The following is a 22,849-nucleotide window of genomic DNA, read 5'->3' on the forward strand; positions in this document are numbered from 1 at the left end:
TAGTCATTTGACTATAAAGTATTAAAAATAAAATATGGGTACATTTTTTTTGTTTAGCATGATTTGTTTATTTTGTATATCAACTTTCAAAACCTCAGCCTGAGACATAGAGGTATGCCTGAAGACTCACTCCTGGCATGTCTTCTACCATTGGTGACTAAATTCCCCATGCTCCTGTAGATAATGATGTGATTTGTTGCTTATAAGTCTTTTCAGCACTTATGTAAAAAGAAGCTTAAATTGCTTCTTTTAACTTATTTAAATTATATATATTTTTGTTTCTTCCTCTTGAAATGCAAAGCTAATGTGGTTTACATTTTGAAATATGCTTGCTTTCTTGTTCATTTAAAATAAATCCTGGAAATTCCCTTGTGGTCCAGTGGTTAGGACTCTGTGCTTTCACTGTCAAGGGCCTGGGTTCAATCCCTGGTCAGGGAACTAAGATCCCTCAAGCCAAGCAGCTCCGCAAGCAAGCAAGAAATAAATAAATAAATAAATAAACAGATAGATAAATAAAATCCTAAATAAATAAATAGATAAATAAAATAAATCCTGTACATGTTTTCCTATCAATGGTGGTGTGCTACCAGCACATGTGAGCAAGAGCACTGGAAAGCTGCTGCTACAATCCCTAACCAGGCCACTCCTAGTCTGCAATGGCACCCAATGGGCAGCAGGATTAGTTAATCTCCAGGCAATCATGCTAGAGGATGCCCTGGGCAACAGTTGACCTCATCTGCACATTTTTACAGACTTTTAGGCCATTATCATGGTGTAGGTACTTGGTACCAAGAACAATGTTAACCAAATTTTTCTAAGTGGAGATCTGATTGAAATTAAAAACTATTTATTTGAGGTTTGTTAGGGCTGCAGCCCGGGAGACACGGATTCAAGAAGCACTTGAATTGTGTTTTGCTAGACTACAGAATAGGGGTGGTTTATAAAGGCAAAAAGCTGCAAAGCTATGGTCAGTTACATAAATTGTTTGTCAAGAATTATAAATGGAGCTGACAGAAAGTGAGGGTACTTGTTATGCAAGGATTGGTTTGGGATGTGAAATGGTTGCACAGTTACCAGGGGAGACCTTGAGACAATAAGGTTGTAGCTGGCAGGTGTTGTTCTGAATATGGCTGGTGGTCCCTGGGTCTGGTTCAGTTCAAAGAAAGTTCAAGTTCTCAGTGGTAAAGAGATGTCTGAGATTAAATCCTCAATGGCCACCTGACTCCGTTTTAGTATGCCTGAATTGTGATTACTCCATTATAATTTCAATTTGTCATCAACAACAACTCCTTATCCAAGGGTGTCTCTTCGGGATAAAGCACTCTGGGATGATCTTGCCTCATAATCACACAAACACAAAGGTCACGTATCTCTGCACTTACTAAAAATCAAACTTCAGTGCTTCATTGCAATCCTCAGGCTGGTAAATTAGTTCAAATTTCTGAAACACATACTGACACATCAGTTGCACTCGGGAGCCCAGAGAACAACCTGGGTGAGGGAGGCAGACTTTGCAGTGTCAAGAGGGTGAGGTGCCCTGTGTTCCCACGGGAGGATGTGAGCGACTTATTTGATTGCTTTTGTGGACAGACATGGAAATGATACTATACTACAGACTGATAAGACTGTAATACAGTCATCCTTAGGTAACCAGGGGGGATTGGTTCCAGGAGACACTGACTATACCACAATCCACCGTTGCTCAAGTCCCATAGTAGGCCCTCTATATCCCCAGGTTCTGCATCCACAGATTCATCCAACGTCCAATGGAAATTTCAGTCTGAGTTTGGCTGAATGCTCCAATGCTAAACATGGGACTAGAGAGGACCGACTCTATATATGTTGAAAAAATCCGCACGTAAGTGGACCCTCGCAGTTCAAACTCATGTTTTGCAAGGGTCAACTGTACTATTCTGTAAAAGTACAATACTATACACTATAAAGTAATTATGTATATGCTAATTATATATAATATATTCTATTTACATATAGTATAAGCTAATTACATATAATGCTATACTACGTACTACCTATGCTATGTACAGATAATATACTACATTTTATAGGTAATATACTACAGTACAAAGTGTAATATACTACACTTTACTTTTTCTAGCTTTAAAAATTTTTTTTTTTAAATTTTGGCTGCCTTGGATCTTCATTGCTGCGCGCGGGCTTTCTCTAGTTGTGGCGAGCAGGGGTTACTCTTTGTTGCAGTGCGCGGGCTTCTCACCGCAGTGGCTTCTCTTGTTGCGGATCACGGGCTCTAGGTGCACGGGCTTCAGTAGTTGTGGCTCGCAGGCTCTAGAGCGCAGGCTCAGTAGTTGTGGCGCAGGGGCTTACTTGCTCTGTGGCATGTGGGATCTTCACAGACCAGGGCTGGAACCCGTGTCCCCTGCGTTGGCAGGTGGATTCTTAACCACTGCGCCACCAGGGAAGTCCTACGCCATTTTATATAAGAAAAACTTCTCAGGAGCGTGAAGAGGTGAGCGTCAGGGTCTGCAATGCCAGGAGTTATCCTGTTCCAACCACTCACGCTGCTATAATCACTTTCAGAAAAGCACCCCTCACGATGTGACCCTTCCTCACTTTATTTTCCCATTGGAAGCTCAGTGAGGGCGACAAAGGTTTCTGTGTCCTCACTCGGCCTCCATGTCCTCTGGGAGGTCTCCTCCGTATGGTATCCATCACCCCCCAGGTCTCACCTGCGCACTGAGGTCGCTCCGGTCCGCCTCACAGGCCGTCCCCACCGAGCCCTTGATCGCTGTCCCCTACTTGAACTTCCACTGATGGGGAGAGAGGCGGCCTCCAGACCTCGGACCCCAGGCTTCACAGCCACAGAGAGAGTACTTTCTGGGACCCTGGAAAGCACTGAAAGCTGTTGCAAGAGCAGGTGGGGACATGGTTCCGCCCATTTCTGCCTCTTGAGAAACCTGGAGCTTGTCCTCCGATTAAGGAGGAGGCACCACCTCCTGCGCCTGCGCACTTCAGGGATCCCAGGCCTTTCGCGTGTCTTATTTGGAGACGGTGTCGCGCGTTGCATTCTAGAGTTTTGGGAAGCAAAGGGGCCCCAGCAGCAGAGGGTCTGGCTGAGATCACCATTTCCCACAGGTCACGGGGCAGGAGATCTGCAGAGATTTTCCTGCACCAGGAAAGAGTTGTCACTAGCCTCGGTAGGGGAGCGCCAAACTCTGGAAGCGGATGCCGAGGTGAGGGACCCCCCGGTGGTAGGCACATGTGCTACCGAAATCATAGCGTCCAGGGTTTTAGAACAAAGAGAGGATGATTTGGTAACAGTGGGGTCTGTCAGAGGGACTCTATAGCTAGGACAAGGCAGGGTGTCTCTTTTCGACATTATTGGTGGTTTTGAAAGTATTGTGAAACTGTGCTTGTTGGTACACAGCTGACCTTTATGAGACAGCGGGTAATACTGTGTCTGAGGGGCCTGAGCCTCGCACTCATGACATGGGTTCTGGGTTCCATCACTGCTTCACCTCACAGTTACCTGAGGTCACAACAGAAAATTTCCAGAGTGGGATAGTGTTTGATTTAAACATGTTTCCTAACAAGCGGTCACAGAGTACACTAGAGATGGGAAATTTAAGTTGGAAATGGTCTCAAGACCTTCTCTGGGAACACATGATGTTGATGCACAAGGATTAGATTAGGACACACCCAGCTGTATCCCATTGGGGAGGTCTGTGACATGCACCTTTGTGTCAGACCACAGCATTGCCAAGATATGACCCAAAAAACTTGGAGTCAACACAAAAGTGGACTCCAAGAGCCCTATCACTTTCTCACCAGTTATGTGAATGGCAACGAGAGCAGGTGTAGCCCTAGAAGGTACCTCTTTCCTAAGTCAGACTTGGTACCAAGAAAGTCCTGTTGTGACCCATGATCTTCCTCCATTCTAGTCCTTCCATTTCTTCTTATGAAGGATCACAGAAGGTGGAAAGAAGTGTTACACGTGTAAAAATCAAGGTTTGGGAAAGTTTAACATTCTCCTAGCATGTGAAAGCATCTTTGTTGCTTTCTATTACTTTTTAGTATATACACATACTATTTGGAGTGTAGTTGTGAAATTTTACAAATGTATAGTTATACTACCATCAAGATGGAGTATACTTCACCATCTCAAAGGAACACTCTAGTGGTGCCTGGTTGTAGTGAACCCTCCCTACCCTTAATCACTGATCTGTTTTAGCTTCTTATACCTTTGTCTCTTCCACAATGTCATATATATGGAACACCATGTTGTCTTATGCTCCCTGCTGGAAACTCTGATTCTGCATTTGTAAAAGTACGTAATTATACAAACCTTATAGTATCCTTCTGAGTTTGCAATTTTTGACATTGCCCAGAAGACTGGCACACATTATGCCTTCAAAACTGAGAGATTCCACTGTTACCAGCTATGGGAATTGAGGTAAGACCCAATGCTTAACTTTCTTCATTTGTATGTGGCAGGAATGATGGGGACAGGAGATCAAACGAGATACTAATAATTGTAAAGTCACATGTCAACACTGCTAAGAAAGCATAAATTAGTACTGAAAAAAAAGGGGGGAGCAAGTTTGGACTTATTTTGCTGTTTAATGAAACCCAAACTGTCACCTTTTACCCCATCTTCCCTAACATCTGCTGAACTTGTGTAAACGTGGAAATGATCCCTGAAAACGGAAAAAATGAGCTTTGAGGGCTTTGTGAATAAACCTCCCAGCTGCTTCTCTTCTAAGAAGGCATAGGGACTTCCCTGATGGAGCAGTGGTTAAGAATCCGCCTGCCAATGCAGGGGACATGGGTTCAAGCTCCGGTCCAGGAAGATCCTATATGCCGCAGAGCAACTAAGCCCGTGTGCCACAACTACCGAGCCTGCGCTCTAGAGCCTGTGAGCCACAACTACTTAAGACCGTGCGTCTAGAGCCTGTGCTCCACAACAAGAGAAGCCACTGCAGTGAGAAACCCACACACCACAACAAAGAGTAGCCCCCGCTCGCCACAACTAGAGAAAGCCTGCACACAGCAACGAAGACCCAACACAACCATAAATAAATAAATAAATTTATAGAATAAAGTTTTTAAAAAAAAAGAAGGCATAGAATATTTCCTGCTCTGAGGAAATATACCTCCTTTGCCACCACATTCAGATATTACTCAAAATGATACCCTCTGTCTGCAGCTCACCTCAATTATTCCTTGGATAATTGCCCTCTAAACATCCATAGTTACTTTTGGTGTTTCAACCAGGAAATCATATTGGACTTGCACAGATATCACTCTACTCATAGGAAAGTGCATGATGAGCCACAGTTGTGCAGATGACCTTTACTCAAACCCAAAGGAATACCTTTAAAAGATGTATTCACTTGATGTTAGTCTGTGTTCAATTAATACATTTTATTTAATCAATAAAACTTGAAGCACAGTATGAAATTATATCTAAGATACAATAAAGAGATAAATATCAGAAAGAAATAAAAATATTCCAATATAATACTGCATGTATTAAAAATTGTTTCTTTTTTCATTTCCAGATCGTGTGCAGTAATAGTCATGAGGTGTGTTCTTTTATTTCAGGTGAGTTCAAATCGATTTCCAGGGCTTAGACTTGCACTCCTGAAGTGTTCAAGTATGATTATATTCAAAACAATTTTTTTGCCATGGAAATAATAATTAACTTTTTTCTTTTTATGGAATGTAATATTCAACAGATACTTATGGGTTTTCTTGTTGAGCTAGCAAAATTCCTATAATTTTCTTTTCTCTTTTCCACATAAACACTGGGTTTGAGTGAATTTGCTGGATTGTTCACTTGGTTTGTGTATTTAAAATAGCAGTGGTGGTCCTAGCAACTCCAGTGGGAGTAGAGGCCCTGAGGCCAGTGACTCCAAGCTAAGGCCCCCTTGAGCCTGCAAAGGGAACTGCTTGAAGGCCTAGTTGGTTCTTCCCAGGGAGCCTCTCCCTGCAGGTGTCCTACCTGCTCACACCCACCCTGGAAGGAGCCTTTAGGCTGAGAGAAGCTACAGAGCCCTGGAAACTGGGGATGCACATGTACTTGTGGGGATGGGGGCTAGGGGGCGAGAGAGGAGTGGACAGGGAGGTGATGCCCTTTCTGAGGTTTTAGCTGTAGTTCCCTTGGGCCTTCTTGTAGAAAAAGGTTGGAGTTTTGCATCCAGTGTAGCTTCACTCAGAGTGTAACTTGTATACGTTAAGAAAGTCACGGGGGCTTCCCTGGTGGCGCAGTGGTTAAGAGTCCACCTGCCAATGCAGGGGACATGTGTTCCAGCCCTGGTCCGGGAAGATCCCATATGCCACGGAGCAACTAAGCCTGTGCGCCACAACTACTGAGCCTGCACTCTAGAGCCCGCGAGCCACAACTACTGAGCCCACGTGCCACAACTACTGAAGCCCATGCACCTAGAGCCCATTCTCCGCAACAAGAAAAGCCACCGCAATGAGAAGCCCGCGCAATGCAACGAAGAGTAGCCCCCACTCGCCACAACTAGAGAAAGCCCATGTGCAGCAACAAAGACCCTATGAAGCCAAATTAAAAAAACAAAAACAAAAAAAAAACCTTTAAAAGAAAAAGATTAGTAAATAGTAAAATATAGTCTATATAAATTTCTGTTTTACATACAGAGTTTAATTAAATCTGTAAGATAGTAAAGTCTAACTTAAGAACTTAACCCACACATCCTGGTCCCCTCCAGTGCTCTTCCTCCTGTCACCACGAAATACAGTTTTGAAAATTTCTTGAGCATCCTGTGTTTCTTTTAAACCAAGCAATTGCGAATGCATATTTATCTTACCCAGGTCTGTCCGTGCAGTGAGCAGTCAAGACTCCACGTTTTTAGATGTTTGACTGCTCACCCCTTAAGCCTCACCCCACCCTCTTCCCCTTGTGCCCCTACTTGGACAAGCTGAAGAGGAAGCCTGGGTGGTCTCTCCTCTAGAGCAGGCAAGAGATTTCAACCATAAGCCCTGCCAGTGCGCAGGGACTCTTGCCCTAGCCCCATGCCCAACCACAATGAACACCCAGGCCAGGCTCCTCACCTTGCTTTCTGAAGCCATTTCAGAGCTGCTTCAGAGGCCAGCCCTCCCTCCTCCCCCAAGACCTGAGTCATAAGCTCTTTCCTACCTTCTTGGTGTGTGTGTGTGGGGGCGCACTTTGGCATCAGCCTCAACAAGGAAACCACACCTCTGCAGGTGACAATAATTGTCGCCGTGAGCAGCATATCCACACATGACCGCCACCTGTGGGTCTGTCTTCTCTTGCTCACCTGCTCTGCTGCCTGATGGTTGCCAGCGCTGTGGGCTGCTGGGCGCTGGGGAGCTTGTGCCGTGAGCTGTGCTGCCCTTGCACTGTTGACCCCACCAGGCCTCTGTTCTATGGTTGGCTGACCAGAATTGAAAGTTTCAAGAATTTCTAAGCCTTTGGGAGCAGGGGTGTGGGATTGGGGCTCTGCTTAAAGTAGTCCTGGGTTGATGTCTGTGCCAGGATTTATCTGTGTGTTATAGAGAAACTGTGACAGAGGCTGGGTTGACCCCAAAATTCCATGGGGATGGGGTTGGGAGAAAGGGACTACACCCTGTGAAAGAGGTAGCCTCATTGAGTGACGGGGTAGTCCTGAAAAAGCAGTCAGTTAAGAAGAAAAGGAGGACTTCCCTGGTGGCACAGTGGTTAAGAATCCGCCTGCCAACACAGGGACATGGGTTTGAGCCTCGGTCCGGGAAGATCCCACGTGCGACACAGCAACTAAGCCCATGCAACAAAACTATTGAGCCTGCTTCCTAGAGCCTGTGTGCCACAAGTACTGAACCTGTGTGCCACAGGTACTGAAGCCCATGCACCTAGAGCCCGTGCTCCACAACAAGAGAAGCCACTGCAATGAGAAGCCCGTGCACTGCAAGGAAGAGTAGCCCCCCCTCACCACAACTGGAGAAAGCACACGCACAGGAACGAAGACCCAATGCAGCCAAAAAAAAAAGAAAAGAAAAGAGGAAAGGGGGAAAGTCAGCCGCTAGGTTGCAGGCTGAGCCCACATTCCTAATACAAGAAGGCTCACCACGACCCTTAAAGACTTCTGTTGTTGCACACCCATGGCATCCTTGTGGCACAGCCAAGGGATTAATTCAAACCTGACTTAAGCCTGGGTTCCTTAAACCCTATAATGCAACCAATTGTCATGGGGAAGACTCCTAACCTTGATGGCACTGTTTTGAGGCTCTTGAGAGGAAAAAAAATTATAAATACAAGGGTAGAGAGACACCCCTTCCCCAAAGTATATCCAGTGAGGAAGGACACAAAACAGAGTAGATCAGGAGGAAGGAAATAATAGATACAATACTAAAACAAAGGTCCACAATTTGATGCAATTGGAAATCCAAAATATACTAAAATAGTTTACACAACAAAACAGATGAAAGTACACTGCTTAGCTTTTGGGCCTCTACAACATAGGTTCAGAATTAATTTTGCTCTCTGATATAAAGTACTAATTCAGATACCTTCAAGCAGTTAATAAATACTAGGTCTCAAAGTACAGATCTACCTGAGATCCCACTAAATTTAAGCAAGATACCTCTGATAATCTTAGGAGCACTAATGAATATAGAGGACAAAGTTTCTCCTTAACCATCAGAACCATGGTTGTGCCTAAATTCTCCATGGTCACAACACCCATTGTCCTAAAATATCCCATAATGAGCTGGGAAGCTCTGAACCAATGATTCATAGATTAAAATTAAAGTTTTTGCCACTTAAAAATTGTCTTGGATTTCCCTGGTGCTCCAGTGGTTAAGACTCTGCACTTCCAGCGCATGGGTTGGATCCCTGGGTGGGGAAGTTCTGCATGCTGCGTGGCACGGCCAAAACAAAAAAAGAAGAAAAATTGGACCTCACAGACCTTACTCCCCAAATAAGTTAGTTAATATGGCCCAACATAAATTACACAGGGCCTTGATGGACTGAAAACTGTATATAAAACCTAGTTAGTGAAGGGTTAATTATTCTCCATCCTCCTTCTAACAGCCCAGTTTATCCCATTAAACCAGGAAAGAATGACACCTTACAGTGAATTAAGGCAACCTCAAGGCTGTGGTCGTACCAAACAGAACCCTATTCCTAGTCTCCAACATTATAGAAATTACCGACTCCATCTAATAAGCAATTGATAAATATTCTGATATCACAGATTTGGCTAAGTCTGTTGTGTTCAGTGCCTAGTTCAACAGCCTCTCAGCTGCACTTGGCCTTCACCGCTGAAGGGATGTGTGATACACCTTTACTGGGTTATCCTCATGGATCAATAACAGCTTTGCCCTCCCACACAATCATTACAGCCAAGATCTGAACAGCATGCTGGTTTCTCCAAGAACACAGGCAGAACATTATATTAATGACATCTCCTCTAAGGACATTAAGGACATACAAATATTGAAAAAAGCTCACAAAAAGCAGATGGGACAAGGCCATGCTTATAATGTGAGTCCCTGATAACTGTTAAATTTCTGGAAATTATTTGATAAGCTGAGGCCAGCTCCCTCCCTGACACCATTAAGAAACGGCTATCGTTCCCCATAGCACCTACAACATCTACATGGTTCTTTTGATGTTCTGGAGGCAACATGTTCCGTGTTTACAAATTTTACTTGAGCCCATTTTTGTTGTTATTTGCAAGTTTGCCACCTTGTAAGGGTACCCTGCCACAAAAGGCTAAAGACTCTCTTCAATTACAAGTGGCACTCCAGTTAGTGCCCTTAGAGAATCCTTCCCTAGAGGCAGTATGTGGATGACTTGCCTCTTTGCTCTCCTTCTCAGGCCTCCTCACAGGAAGATAGCAGCCACCTCCTAAAGCTTTTAGCCTTAAAGGAACATAAGGTCGCCAAAGAAAATTTGCAGTTTGCCCGAACCCAGGTTCAATATTTAGGGCATCTGATATCAGAACATGGGTGACACATAGATCCAGATAGACTTCTAAGTTTCCTAAGTTTCATGGTTCCCAAAGTAAGCACCAATGGTGAGGTTTTCTCAGGCTAGTGGGTCACTGCCAAAACTGGATTCCAAATTTCTCTCTTCTGGCTAAATCTGTGTATGTTTTACTCAACAGTAACAACCCTGACCCAATTTTATGGAAAGAACCGGACAACAAAGCTTTCAAGGCCTTAAAGAAGGGTTTGATGGGGACTTCCCTGGCGGTCCAGTGGTTAAGACTCTGTGCTTCCAATGCAGGGGGCAGAGGTTCAATCCCTAGTTGGGAAACTAAGATCCCACATGCCATGTGGCGCAGCTAAAAAGAACAAAAAAGAAAAGAATTGCAAAGAAAAGAGGTGTTTAATGAACCCACCTACCCTTGGCATTCCAATTATCAGATTCCCTTCATCCTTTTGGTATATGAAAAGGAATGGAATGCCCTTAGGGAACTCAACCAAAAACATGTACCACCATCCACCCATAGCATAGGGTTTTATAGCTAGCCAACTGGACCCTGTGGCATGGGGACACACCCCTGCCTCAGCTTAGAGCCATTATGGCCACTGCCCTTTTGGTTATGGCCATGCATAAAATAATTGTGGGATCCCTTTTAGCCATTTTTGTACGTCATGCATTTGAAGCTCCTAAATTTTCATCACACTCAACATTTCTCAGGCAGCCGCCTCACCTCCTATGAAGTCCCTTGTTAACTGCCCCTCACATAACTCTTTTACACTGTAATAACTTTTAACTCTGCTACTCTTCTCCCTTCCATCACTGATGAAGTACTCACAACTGTTTTAACACTGACGGACCACCTCCTGACTTGTAATGATGTGCAGGAAATTCCATTGGGTAATGTTGACTTCTCATGGTTCACTGATGGTTCTTTTTTTTTTTTTTTTTTTTTTTTGCGGTAAGCGGGCCTCTCACTGTTGTGGCCTCTCCCGTTGCGGAGCACAGGCTCTGGACGCGCAGGCCCAGCGGCCATGGCTCACAGGCCTAGCCACTCCGCGGCATGTGGGATCTTCCCGGACCGGGGCACGAACCCGTTTCCCCTGCATCGGCAGGCGGACTCTCAACCACTGCGCCACCAGGGAAGCCCTCACTGATGGTTCTTATTTAAAAGGTGACAATGACAAATACTGTGCTGGGTATGCTATTACAACTCCTTTTGATGTTGTTGAGGCAGCATCTTTACCTATGGCTGCTTTGACCCAACAGGCTGAATTACGTGCTCTTACACAGGCTTGTACATTAGCCAAGGACAAAACTGCCAGTGTTGGTACTGATAATAGATACGCTTTCACAGTAGCTCGCGATTTTGCAATGCTGTGGAAGCAACGTGTCTTCCTTACTTCCGATGGAAATAAAGTTAAAAATGGCCTCTATGTTCAGGAATTACTGAATGCAATAATTCCCCTTCCGCATTAGCTATTAAGATTCTGAGGCTTTTTTTTTTTTTTCTTGGCTGCGCTGCACGGCTTGTAGGATCTTAGTTCCCTGACCAGGGATTGAACCCATGCCCCCCAGCAGTGGAAGCGTGGAGTCCTAACCACCGCCAGGGAATTCCCCAAAGGCATTTTAAATTTGACTCTCTGAAGCTAGGGAAAATCACCTTGCTGATATTTCTGCAAGGAAGGCTGCCCTTAAAGGGATCTAGAGCAGCCAAATGTCTGTCATAGACCAAAGGGATATTTGCCCAAATAATTTAGAAAAACTGGCTAGACAGGCCCAACAATTGGTCTCAGAAAAGGAAAAACAAGATTGGAAATTCAACAACTTTTGGGTTGATAAAAAGAGAAAGCTCTTGTTTGGACCAAATACCAACCCATTCCTACCAGAGATTCTAAAATTCCCACTCCTTACCACTATCCATGCATTAAACCATTGGTCAACTGACAAAATGATATCCTTCATCACTCAATATTGGTGGGGAAACATTAACAAGTCCACAAAAAGTGCCTACCTCACTTGTCCCACTTGTCCAAAGCATAGCCCAGTGAAGCCTGTCTGTTTCGCCAATAAACATTTAAAACTGAGTAATGGGGATTTCCCTGGTGGCGCAGTGGTTAAGAATTCGCCTGCCAATGCAGCGGACACGGGTTCAAGCCCTGGTCCGGGAAGATCCCACATGCTGCGGAGCAACTAAGCCCATGTGCCTGTGCTCTAGAGCCCACGAGCCACAAGTACTGAGCCCGAGTGCCACAACTATTGAAGCCCACGTGCCTAGAGCCCGTGCTCCGCAACAAGAGAAGCCACTGCAATGAGAAGCCCGCGCACTGCAATGAATAGTAGCCCCGGCTCACCACAACTAGAGAAAGCCCACGTGCAGCAACGAAGACCCAATGCAGCCAAAAATAAATAAATTTATTAAAAAATAAAAATAAATAAAACTGCCTAATGAACCATTTGAGGCCAGCAAATAGATTTCATGCAACTTCCTGTCTAATGGATATAAATATGTTTAAGACATGGTCTGTTATGTTTTCATACTGGACTGAAGCCTTCCCTTACAGACATGCTACTGCCTCTACTGTGGCTAAAATCCTTTTGGAAAAGATTATCCCTACCAGGGGAACTCCTCAAATTTCACAGTGATTGAAGAACCCACTTTACTGGTTAGGTGCTTTGACAAGTCTCTGCTGTTTGACAGGCAACACTGTCACTGTGCTTACCACCCTCAATCGTCTGGTTTAGTCAAACACACTAATGGTATTAATACTCAATTGGCAGAATTTGTTGAGGTCCAACAAATACCTTGACCAAACGCACTGCTGTTAGTTCTTCTAAATCTCAGACCCACCCCTTTTGGAACTCATAAACTCTCACCCTTTGAGACAGTCACAGGACACCCAACGCACTTGACCTACTGCTTCTTTTGACCCACAACTGATAAAAGGGGAGACGCTCCAACACTGCAAAGGCCTAATTGTTTCTATGAAAAGTAATCATGTTTTCGTAGAAGAGTCTTTTTACAGTGTACCCTTGGGAAACAAAGACCTTTAAGTATCACATCTTGCAACCTGGAGATTTCATTTATTCAAAAATACACCTCCAGAAGAACTCTCTTCAACCTCATTGGAAACACCCCTATCAAGTACTGCTGACCAACCCTTGTGCCATCAGGTTCCAAGGAATGGACTCTTGGATTCACGTGACACATCTATGACACACCTAAAGAAAACATCAAACCCTGACTGGAGCTGCACATCATCTGGTGACCTGCAAGTAAAGATTTCCCAGAATTGAAGCAGACAAGATTTGATGAGACAGCTTTCCCAAGATATCAGGACCAAGTCTGCTGGAAGTTTGTTGCCAAACCCTTGATGATGACATAACTCTTCAGATGACAGCCAATGCTTATTATCTTAATAACATATGGACTAGATAAAAAGTGCCTGAAGGTTCTCTCTTACCCCTTCTTGTTACTCAAATGTGACCTTAGTAGGTTTCTTATCTGGTCACTTTCCCTTTGACATGAGATACTAAACCCAGGAAACCCTGACATTGAGGGAAAAAAGCTGCTGAAACTATATAGAAAACCTGACTCTTGATCAGTGATGCTTTCAGAGAAAGATTTTCATCAAAAGGGGAAAATGGAAAAAATGAATACACAGAAACCTCAAATAGAGTGGGCAGACCACAAGGGGGAGCTCTCACATCCTGCAATGACAGTAGAGCCCAACAGGAAAGAAGAAAGATACTTCTTTCCTGGCAAGGACTCAGCCAATGAAAAGTTACTGATGCTCTATTTACTACAGCCCTTCCAACTTTCTTTTCTGCTCTACACAAGTGTTCACCTTCCCTTGCTGTGCAGGAACCTGCAATGTGACTCACCATGTTGCAGACCACGAGTTGCAGTGCTCTGCTGATCCTGAATAAACTCACCTTGGCTAGAGTAGTATCTTGTAGTCTATTTGTTTCAGGTCAAGAAGGTAAAAGGTTAGGTTATTGATTTGCGATCTCTTGTTAACATAGGCATTAATTGCAAATAGAAACATTTCTATGTACTATTTTAGATGCAAACTATAAACTTTGACTCCTTAGGCATGATATAATTTTCCTCATTATCTCTAATTATATATTTTTTTGCTTTAAAGTCTATTTTGGGGGCTTCCCTGGTGGGGCAGTTGTTACGAATCCCCTGCCAATGCAGGGGACATGGGTTCAAGCCCTGGTCTGAGAAGATCCCACATGCTGCGGAGCAACTAAGCCTGTGCACCACAACTACTGAGCCTGCGCTCCAAAGCCCGTGAGCCATAACTACTGAACCTGCGTGCCACAACTACTGAAGCCCGCGTGCCTAGAGCCCATGCTCCACAACAAGAGAAGCCACCACAACGAGAAGCCTGTGCACCTCAACCAAGTGTAGCCCCATTTGCTGCAACTAGGGAAAGCCCGTGTGCAGCAACCAAGACCCAACACAGCCAAAAGTAAATAAATTAAATAAAAAATAAAGTCTATTTTGCTAGATATTTTTATAATCTCTCCAGTTGTGGAATCATACTCCCCTAGACCTCATTGATTCCTCCCATGGTGGTTCCACCTTCTTAACTGAACCCTTTCTCCTTGACATCAGTGTCTAATTTGCACCCATGAGATTTTAATTTGTGGAGATGACTGGCAACACTGCTGGTGGGTGGGCTGAGTCCTGACACGAAAATGTACACTTTTTTTTTTTTTGCAGTACGCAGGCCTCTCACTGTTGTGGCCTCTCCCGCCGCGGAACACAGGCTCCGGATGCGCAGGCCCAGCGGCCATGGCCCACGGGCCCAGCCACCCCGCGGTACATGGGATCCCCATGGACCGGGGCACGAACCCGTGTCCCCCGCATCAGCAGGCGGACTCCCAACCACTGTGCCACCAGGGAAGCCCCACACTTTAAATTAAATACAATAAAACATGACTGAAGACATATTAGGGATTACACTCAGCTATGAATAACAGGAAACACACAGAACCTGCCGGATATGAGGAAGGTGCTGATGCTACACAGAAGGACTGCATCAGAGCAGTCACTGCACAGTGCAGTAGAGGAACAAACTCTCATGTAGTTCTTTTGGACTGTACCACTGTAACTGTCATAGTGGAATGGGGAGCACATAGTCAGGAGCAGTATAAACAGAACAAGGTGCTTACAAATTAGACCTTATACAAATAAGATCTAGAGAACAGGGCGCTCAGTGCTTCAGAGAATATTCTTAACCATGACAGTCTAAATTTCTTACAAGGTGGACACATGAGAGCTTGCAGGAAAATCCAAACTGTATTGGATCTTTAATGTTGAATTTGGGGACAACTGTAGAAGCCTACAGCTCAGATCAAGTGGAAGTCAAGCAGTCTACGGTGGTTTTGAGGATAGGGAAAATAATGTGGAAAACGGGCTGGAAGCAAGTGTCTACAAAGGCCCTATGCTTCTGTCTCCTTCCATACAGGTGACTTCAAAACCTGACTAAATCATACTTCATTTCTGCATTCCAAGTTTCATGTAAGTTAGGCTTTGGTGACTTCTCACAATGGATCATAAGGCAACACATTCTAGAAATTGTAGTTCACGTTACTCACATTAATATAACAGGATCAAGGGACATTGCCAAATCTAAATTTTATTGTCCTTTCACACGTCTCTCTTCTTTTTTTTTTTTTTCAGTCTGCGGGCCTCTCACTGTTGTGGCCTCTCCCGTTGTGGAGCACAGGCTCCGGACGCGCAGGCTCAGCGGCCATGGCTCACGGGCCCAGCCGCTCCGCGGCATGTGAGATCCTCCCGGACCGGGGCACGAACCCGTGTCCCCTGCATCGGCAGGTGGACTCTCAACCACTGTGCCACCAGGGAAGCCCTGTTTCTCTTCTTAATGTAAATTCCATAGTCCAAATCCCAACCAAAAGAAATGACAAAGTGTAAAGGACAAAAGATGAAGATAATTCACAAGAGACTGCACTATGATAAACTTTGCATACTTGCAAGTATATAGCAATTATATATTCCATGGAAAATAGAATAAGGATCTTTAGGCAATAAAAAGATAGTTTTCTGCTAAATAAGGTGGAATATATATATATATATAAAATGAATAAGGCATATCCAGTACTTGCCACAGGAAGCCAGTAGGAACAAAAAACCAAATTGGCATTTTTCAATGTTCGTTTCCTTACATATAGCTTACAAAATTAGGTAAAAATTAAACCTACTTGCATACTAGAAATAAACTTCAATTCATGGTTCTAATAGACTTCAAAATAGACACACAAAAAATTACTAAATAACTAAAAGAAAAGACTACCTATTAATTTTTAAGGAACTCTTGCTTAATGAGTATCTACAAAATTATCTCACTTCAATGTGTACTTTGAAAACAAATTAGAAATCCATACTAGGTAGAATCACTTTAAGAATGAGTCAATTACAAAGAAAATTTATAACATTTCTTTCATGTTGTGAATTTTCAGAGAGCATACCCATAGTACTTACATGGAGATAATTTCTTTCCAGTGCAGTTTTCATATAACTTTGAAAATATTTGTTAAAATTGAAAAGTTTCCCTAATTTTTCAGTTACAAAGTTTCTAATGCGTGTACATTTTTTTTTTTTTTTTTTTTTTTTGCGGTACGCGGGCCTCTCACTGTTGTGGCCTCTCCCGTTGAGGAGCACAGGCTCCAGATGCGCAGGCTCCGTGGCCATGGCTCACAGGCCCAGCTGCTCCAAGGCATGTGGGATCTTCCCGCACCAGGGCATGAACCCGTGTCCCCTGCATCGGCAGGCGGACTCTCAACCACTACGCCACCAGGGGAGCCCCGCATGTACATTTTCATATAGTTTTGTAAGGATGTGGGGCAAGTGAAGGTTTTCCTACATAGTTTACATTCAATACAATTCTCTCCAGTGCAAGTTCTTTCGTGGCTTTCCAAGGAAATGGGACTGAAGGCTTTCCCACATTCCTTACATATATAGTTTCTCTCCAGTGTGCACTCTCATGTGTCCTTGGAAACGTGTGATACATGAAGGCTTCCCCACATTCCTTACATTCAGTTTCTGTCTAGTACGAGTTCTTTCATGTATCTGAATATAACAGAGAGTGCTGAAAGCTTTGCCATACTGTTTGCAAAAATACGGTTTCTCTCCAGTGTGAGCTCTTTTATGTATTTGGAATGAACTGGGACAAATAAAGGCTTTCACATATTCCTTACATATATAGTGCTATTCTCCATTATGAGTTTTTTCATGGCTTTGAAAAGAACTGGAACAACTGAAGGCTTTACTACAAGTTTTACATTGATAAGGTTTCTCTCCAGTGTGAGCGTTTTTATGTGCTTGTAAAGAACTGGGACAATCACACGCTTTCCCACAATCCTTACATTTGCAAGGTCCATCACCAGTATGCATTATCATGTGTCTTTGAACATTTGAGGGATAAATAAAGGCCTTTCCACATTCCTTACATTCATAGGGTTTCTCTCCAGTATGAGTTCTTTTGTGTTTTCGAATGGAACTGAGATAAGTGAAGGCTTTACCACATTGCTTACATTCATAGGGCCTCTCCCCAGTATGACTTTTTTCATGTATTTGACGACAACATAGAAAACTGAAGGCCTTACCACATTCCTTACACTTATATGGCTTTTCTCCACTGTGAGTCCTTTCATGACAATGAAAGTAATTGGGACAATCAAAGACTTTCCCACAGTCTTTACATTTATAAGGTCCATCTCCAGTATGCTTCATCATGTGTCTTTGAAATTTGGCAAGATAACTGAAGGCTTTCCCACATTCCTTACATACATAGGGTTTCTGTCCAGAATGAGTCCTCTCATGTTTTCGACAGGAATTTGGACAACTGAAAGCTTTACCACAATTTTTACACTTATAGGGCTTTTCTCCACTGTGTCTCCTTTCATGACTTCGAAAGGATCTGGAATAACTGAAGGCTTTACCACATTGCTTACATTCATAGGGTTTCTCTCCAGTATGAGTTCTCTCATGCTTTCGAAAGGAACTTGAACAACTAAAGGTTTTACCACATTTTTTACATTCATAGGGCTTTTCTCCAGTATGTGTCCTTTCATGTCTTCGAATGTAACTGGCACAACTGAAGGCTTTGCCACACTGCTTGCATTCATATGGTTTCAATCCACTATGAGTTCTCTCATGTTTTATAAAGTAACTGGGACAATTGAAAGCTTTACCACATTGCTTACATTTATAAGGTTTCTCTCCAGTGTGCGTTATTTCATGAATTCGACAGTATCTGAGAGAACTGAGGGCTTTACCACAGTGCTTACACCTATAGGGTTTCTCTCCAGTATGAGTTCGTTCATGTTTTTGAAAGTTGTGGTGATATCTGAAGGCTTTTCCACATCTTTTACACTCATAGGGTTTCTCTCCAGTGTGAATCCTTTCATGCCTTTGAATAGACTGGCGAAGCTTGAAGGCCTTCCCACATTTCTTACAATCATAGGGTTTTTCCCCAGTGTGAATCTTCTCATGGGTATGTCTGGACTGACGATGCTTGAAGGCTTTCCCACATTCCTTGCATTTATATGGCTTCTCCTCATATTCCTGATACTCACGTGGTTTGGGTGTAGTGCGAGATGTCATGTGCCTATTAAAGGATGAATGACGCATGAAGATTCGTCCACATACACTGAATTCACATAGTTTTATTCCACTTTTCTTTTTCTGATTATGATTTGAAATTTGGCTAAATGTTTCCCCATACTGACTACCTTCATTATTTTTACAGAGTCTCTCTACCATATGACTGCTGTAAAAAATAAGAAGCATATTATTAACGAATTGTTTATTAATTATATTTAGTAATAGTTATGACAATGAAAATTTTACCATTTTAAAGGAAAGTGCACATTTTCTGCACATTCTGATTGAAAGTGAATTTACTAAAGCTCTGCAAGATAATCATAGCAATTATCAAAACAGTAATATTCATAAATGGTGATTCTGAATACTGATTTCCAAGTGTACTATTTTTCAAACACTCAACATTTAGGACACATTTGAGAAAAAAGGTTTGATGCAAAAATTCTAAGATTCATTAATTTTAAGGCTGGGATGATTTATTTTATTTCTTTGTTTTACAATGTCATGGCATAAACAATCTTGAGAGAGAAGAAAGAAGCTAGAGGAATCAGGCTCCCTGACTTCAGACTATACTACAAAGCCACAGTAATCAAAACAGTATGGTGCTAGCACAAAAGCAGACCATAGATCAATGGAAAAGGATAGAAAGCCCAGAAATAAACTCATGCACTTATGGTCAATTAATCTATGACAAAAAAGGCAAGAATATACAATAGAGAAAAGACAGTGTCTTCAACATGTGGTGCTGGGAAAACTGGACAGCCACATGTAAAAGAATGAAACTAGAACATTCTCTAACACCATATACAAAAATAAACTCAAAGTGGATTAAAGACCTAAATGTAAGACTGGATACTATAAAACTCCTAGAGAAAAACATAGGCAGAACACTCTTTGACATAAATCACAGCAATATTTTTTTTGGATCTGTCTCCTAGAGTAATGGAAACAAAAGCAAAAATAAACAAATGGAACCTAATGAAATTTAAAAGCTTTTGCACAGCAAAGGAAACCATAAACAAAATGAAAAGACAACCTACTGAATAGGAGAGAGTATCTGCAAATGATGCAACTGACAAGGGATTAATTTCCAAAATATACAAATAGTTCATACAGCTCAATATCAAAACACCAAAGGACCCAATCAAAAAATGGGCAGAAGACTGAAACAGACATTTCTCCAAAGAAGACACACAGATGGCCACCAGGCACATGAGAAGATGCTCCACACCACTAATTATCAGAGAAATGCAAATCAAAACTACGAGGTATCACCTCACACCGGCCAGAATGGCCATCATTAAAAAGTCTACAAACAATAAATGCTGGAGGGGGTGTGGAGAAAAGGGAACCCTCCTACACTGCTGGTAGGAATGTTAATTGGTGCAGCCACTCTGGAGAACAGTATGGAGGTTCCATAAAAAAGTAAAAATAGAATTACCATATGATCCAGCAATCCCACTCCTGGGCATATATCTGGAAAAGACAAAAACTCTAATTCGAAAAGAAACATGCACCCAGTATTCATAGCAGCACTATTTACAACACCCAAGACATGAAAGTAACCTAAATGTCCATCACGGATGAATGGATAAAGAAAATGTGGTATCACTTACACGTGGAATCCAAAAAAATGATACAAATGAACTTATTTATAAAACAGAAATAGACTCACAGACATAGAAAACAAACTATGGTTACCAAAGGGGAAAGGGTGGGGGAGGGATAAATTGGGAATTTGGGGTTAACAGATACACACTACTCTATATAAAACAGATAAACAACAAAGACTTGCTGTATAGCACAGGGAACTATATTCAATATCTTGGAATACCCTATAATGGAAAAGAATTGGAAAGAGAATAGATATATATATACGTATAACTGAATCACTTTGCTGTACACCTGAAACTAACACAATATTGTAAATCAACTGTACTTGAATAAAACAAAAAATATCATGGCATACTAACATTCTGTCACGGGACATTGCTTTCTCATTTGAGTATAACTCACCTTAGATTTGTCCCATGATTTTCATACTGATCTTCAGTATCAGGGTCTTCCCATTTTTCTCCTAAAATGCAGACCAACAACAACAAAAATCATTATAAGTTATAAAATATCAGAGAAAAGTTGTTACATGACAGGTCCATGATGAACTATGACCATGCCTGGTTTATTTACTAATGTAGTCCCTTTCCACATTTCACCTCTTGAAAATGTTGATAAGCAAGCAACACTGGTTCTCTAATTGACTAAGTAATTAAGTAAGAATGTCATCATCCCTACCTATTGAGGTCAAGTTCTTAAAGGTTTCCTGCATCACATCTCTGTAGAGTTTCTTCTGGGATAGATCCAGCAGAGACCACTCCTCTGTGGTGAACTTCACACTCACATCCTCAAAGGTCACTGAATCCTAAAACATCCCAAATACGTATGTGAGAGAATGGACAGAATGAAGAGCACCAGCAATCTATACTCAATTCATAGGAAGTTCACATATGACTCTGCGGTCTCCAAACATTTGTTCTATAACTTTGTCATTAGAACTCTCACTCTATGGTGACACTCCCTCATGAATTCAAGAGCATCATGAACACAAGGAATTTACTGCTACATTTGTACTGTGATCACTTCAAGTCTTTATTCCTCTCTGTCAAGACATAGAGCACCTTGGAGAAATAAGAGAAACTTGCTATACAGATGAAAGAAATAATCCATTTTAAGCACACCGGTTCATTCTGATAAAAACTTTCTCATTCCCTCTTTAGTACCCACCATATCGTGCAGCACTATACGAGCACAGGTTCACATCTGCATGAGGTTTTAACAAATAACAACACAGTGAAGAACTGGAAGGTTTTCTTTCTATTCTCATCATCAGACACGAGGCCAAAAGTCCTGTGGAAATCCAACCTGTAACAAGATCCAACTAGTCATATTGTCCTGAAGTACTCCAGGCTAACAGAAGTAGTCAGATCCAGGTGGGTGAATGAAAATATTCTTGTGGAGGAGTATAAATTAAAATTTACATAATATTTATCACATACTCAGTTTTGCTTTCCTTTCTCTGTCTCATTTCATGGGGCTAGGAAGTTATTCAGAGTCAGAGCCAAGACATGAGGAGGAAAACAGGACAACTCACACCTCCACAAAATCCCTATATTCATGTGCCTTGGGATGGCTTCTGAACAATTTTTAGAACACCCATACTGAGATGATAAGATCACAGAAGACCTCATTTTGGCAGAATCATACAACTATAATCTGGGCCTTGATGACTTTGGGGAACAGGTTAAGACAAAGTTTGCAAGGGCTTCATTAAAATCTTCAATGGTTTCATGGTGAATTTGCACAAATTATAAAAATACATAAAGAGTTCAACAGTGCTTTCTCAAAAAAAACCACAAAACCCTCTTCTCTTATATCAGCAAGTGATACCTGACCAGCCACTCTAGCTCATTTCTGAGCTCCCAGGTGGGGCACAGCAGCATGACAGCCCATCCTAGGTATAGGAATTCCCCAGTGGCATAATTTCCTAAATGCTGGTCCCTGAATGAGACCAATTACCCGTTGATGTCCATGTGAAGGGAACAGAAAAAAGGCTCCCATCCATCAATTCTGATGCTAGAATTAGCTTGTTTGGTAGAGCAACATCAACGAAGGAACACTTCTCTTGTTGTGGGTCCAGGGAGTAAGAGGAGCGGCCTAGGGCAGCCCTAATTACTCTTTCTTCACTGGAACAACAGCACTTGCTCATAACAAAATCCAACTACCTAGTGTGCAAAAGACAGTGAACATTAGCAGGCCCAAGAATGCTTAGCCTTAGAAATGCTTGCTCACAAATTTCATCTTTCACTAGTATCTGGGATCTGTGATTTTTGGGAGTAAGCCGACCAACCTTACAGATAAAAGTGCCTCAGTGAGCCTAAAGTGTATATGGTAAACTCCTGTTTTCCTTTGGAGAGTGGTAATTTTGTGTCATGTTCAGCAGAAGGTGCCTACCTGATCAGCACCCACCTCCCTAAACAACTATGGTCACTGAGTCTCTAATCTGTTACTTGGAGAACTGAGCCCATCCTACGTGGTAACACCAAGAGACAACATTTGAGAGCCTGCTTCTGGTTTCCTCCACACCAAACTTAATTCAATACTAAACAAGACTAATACAAAATATTTAATGATCCTCATGTAAAAAACTTTTTTTTAATTATTGGGTAATGTTAAAGTAGACTGAAGTAAGTAAAATGATGGCATGTGTTCTTAGAAAGAAT

General features: G+C 42.4%; 1 protein-coding gene across 1 annotated transcript; it reads right to left on the minus strand.

Annotated features, from left to right (window-relative positions):
- Positions 1–14,649: 14,649 nt before the first annotated feature.
- On the minus strand, positions 14,650–21,000 carry LOC114892356 (zinc finger protein 791-like). Its single transcript, XM_029217165.1, is given in 4 exon segments — positions 14,650–17,006; positions 17,009–18,738; positions 20,589–20,649; positions 20,865–21,000. Coding segments are annotated over 4 exon segments (2,046 nt in total). The 5' UTR covers positions 20,899–21,000; the 3' UTR covers positions 14,650–16,785.
- Positions 21,001–22,849: the final 1,849 nt, after the last annotated feature.

Source organism: Monodon monoceros, unplaced genomic scaffold (genome assembly GCF_005190385.1).
Source record: "Monodon monoceros isolate NGI ecotype Baffin Bay Population unplaced genomic scaffold, NGI_Narwhal_1 Super_Scaffold_12, whole genome shotgun sequence".
Taxonomy (NCBI): domain Eukaryota; kingdom Metazoa; phylum Chordata; class Mammalia; order Artiodactyla; family Monodontidae; genus Monodon; species Monodon monoceros.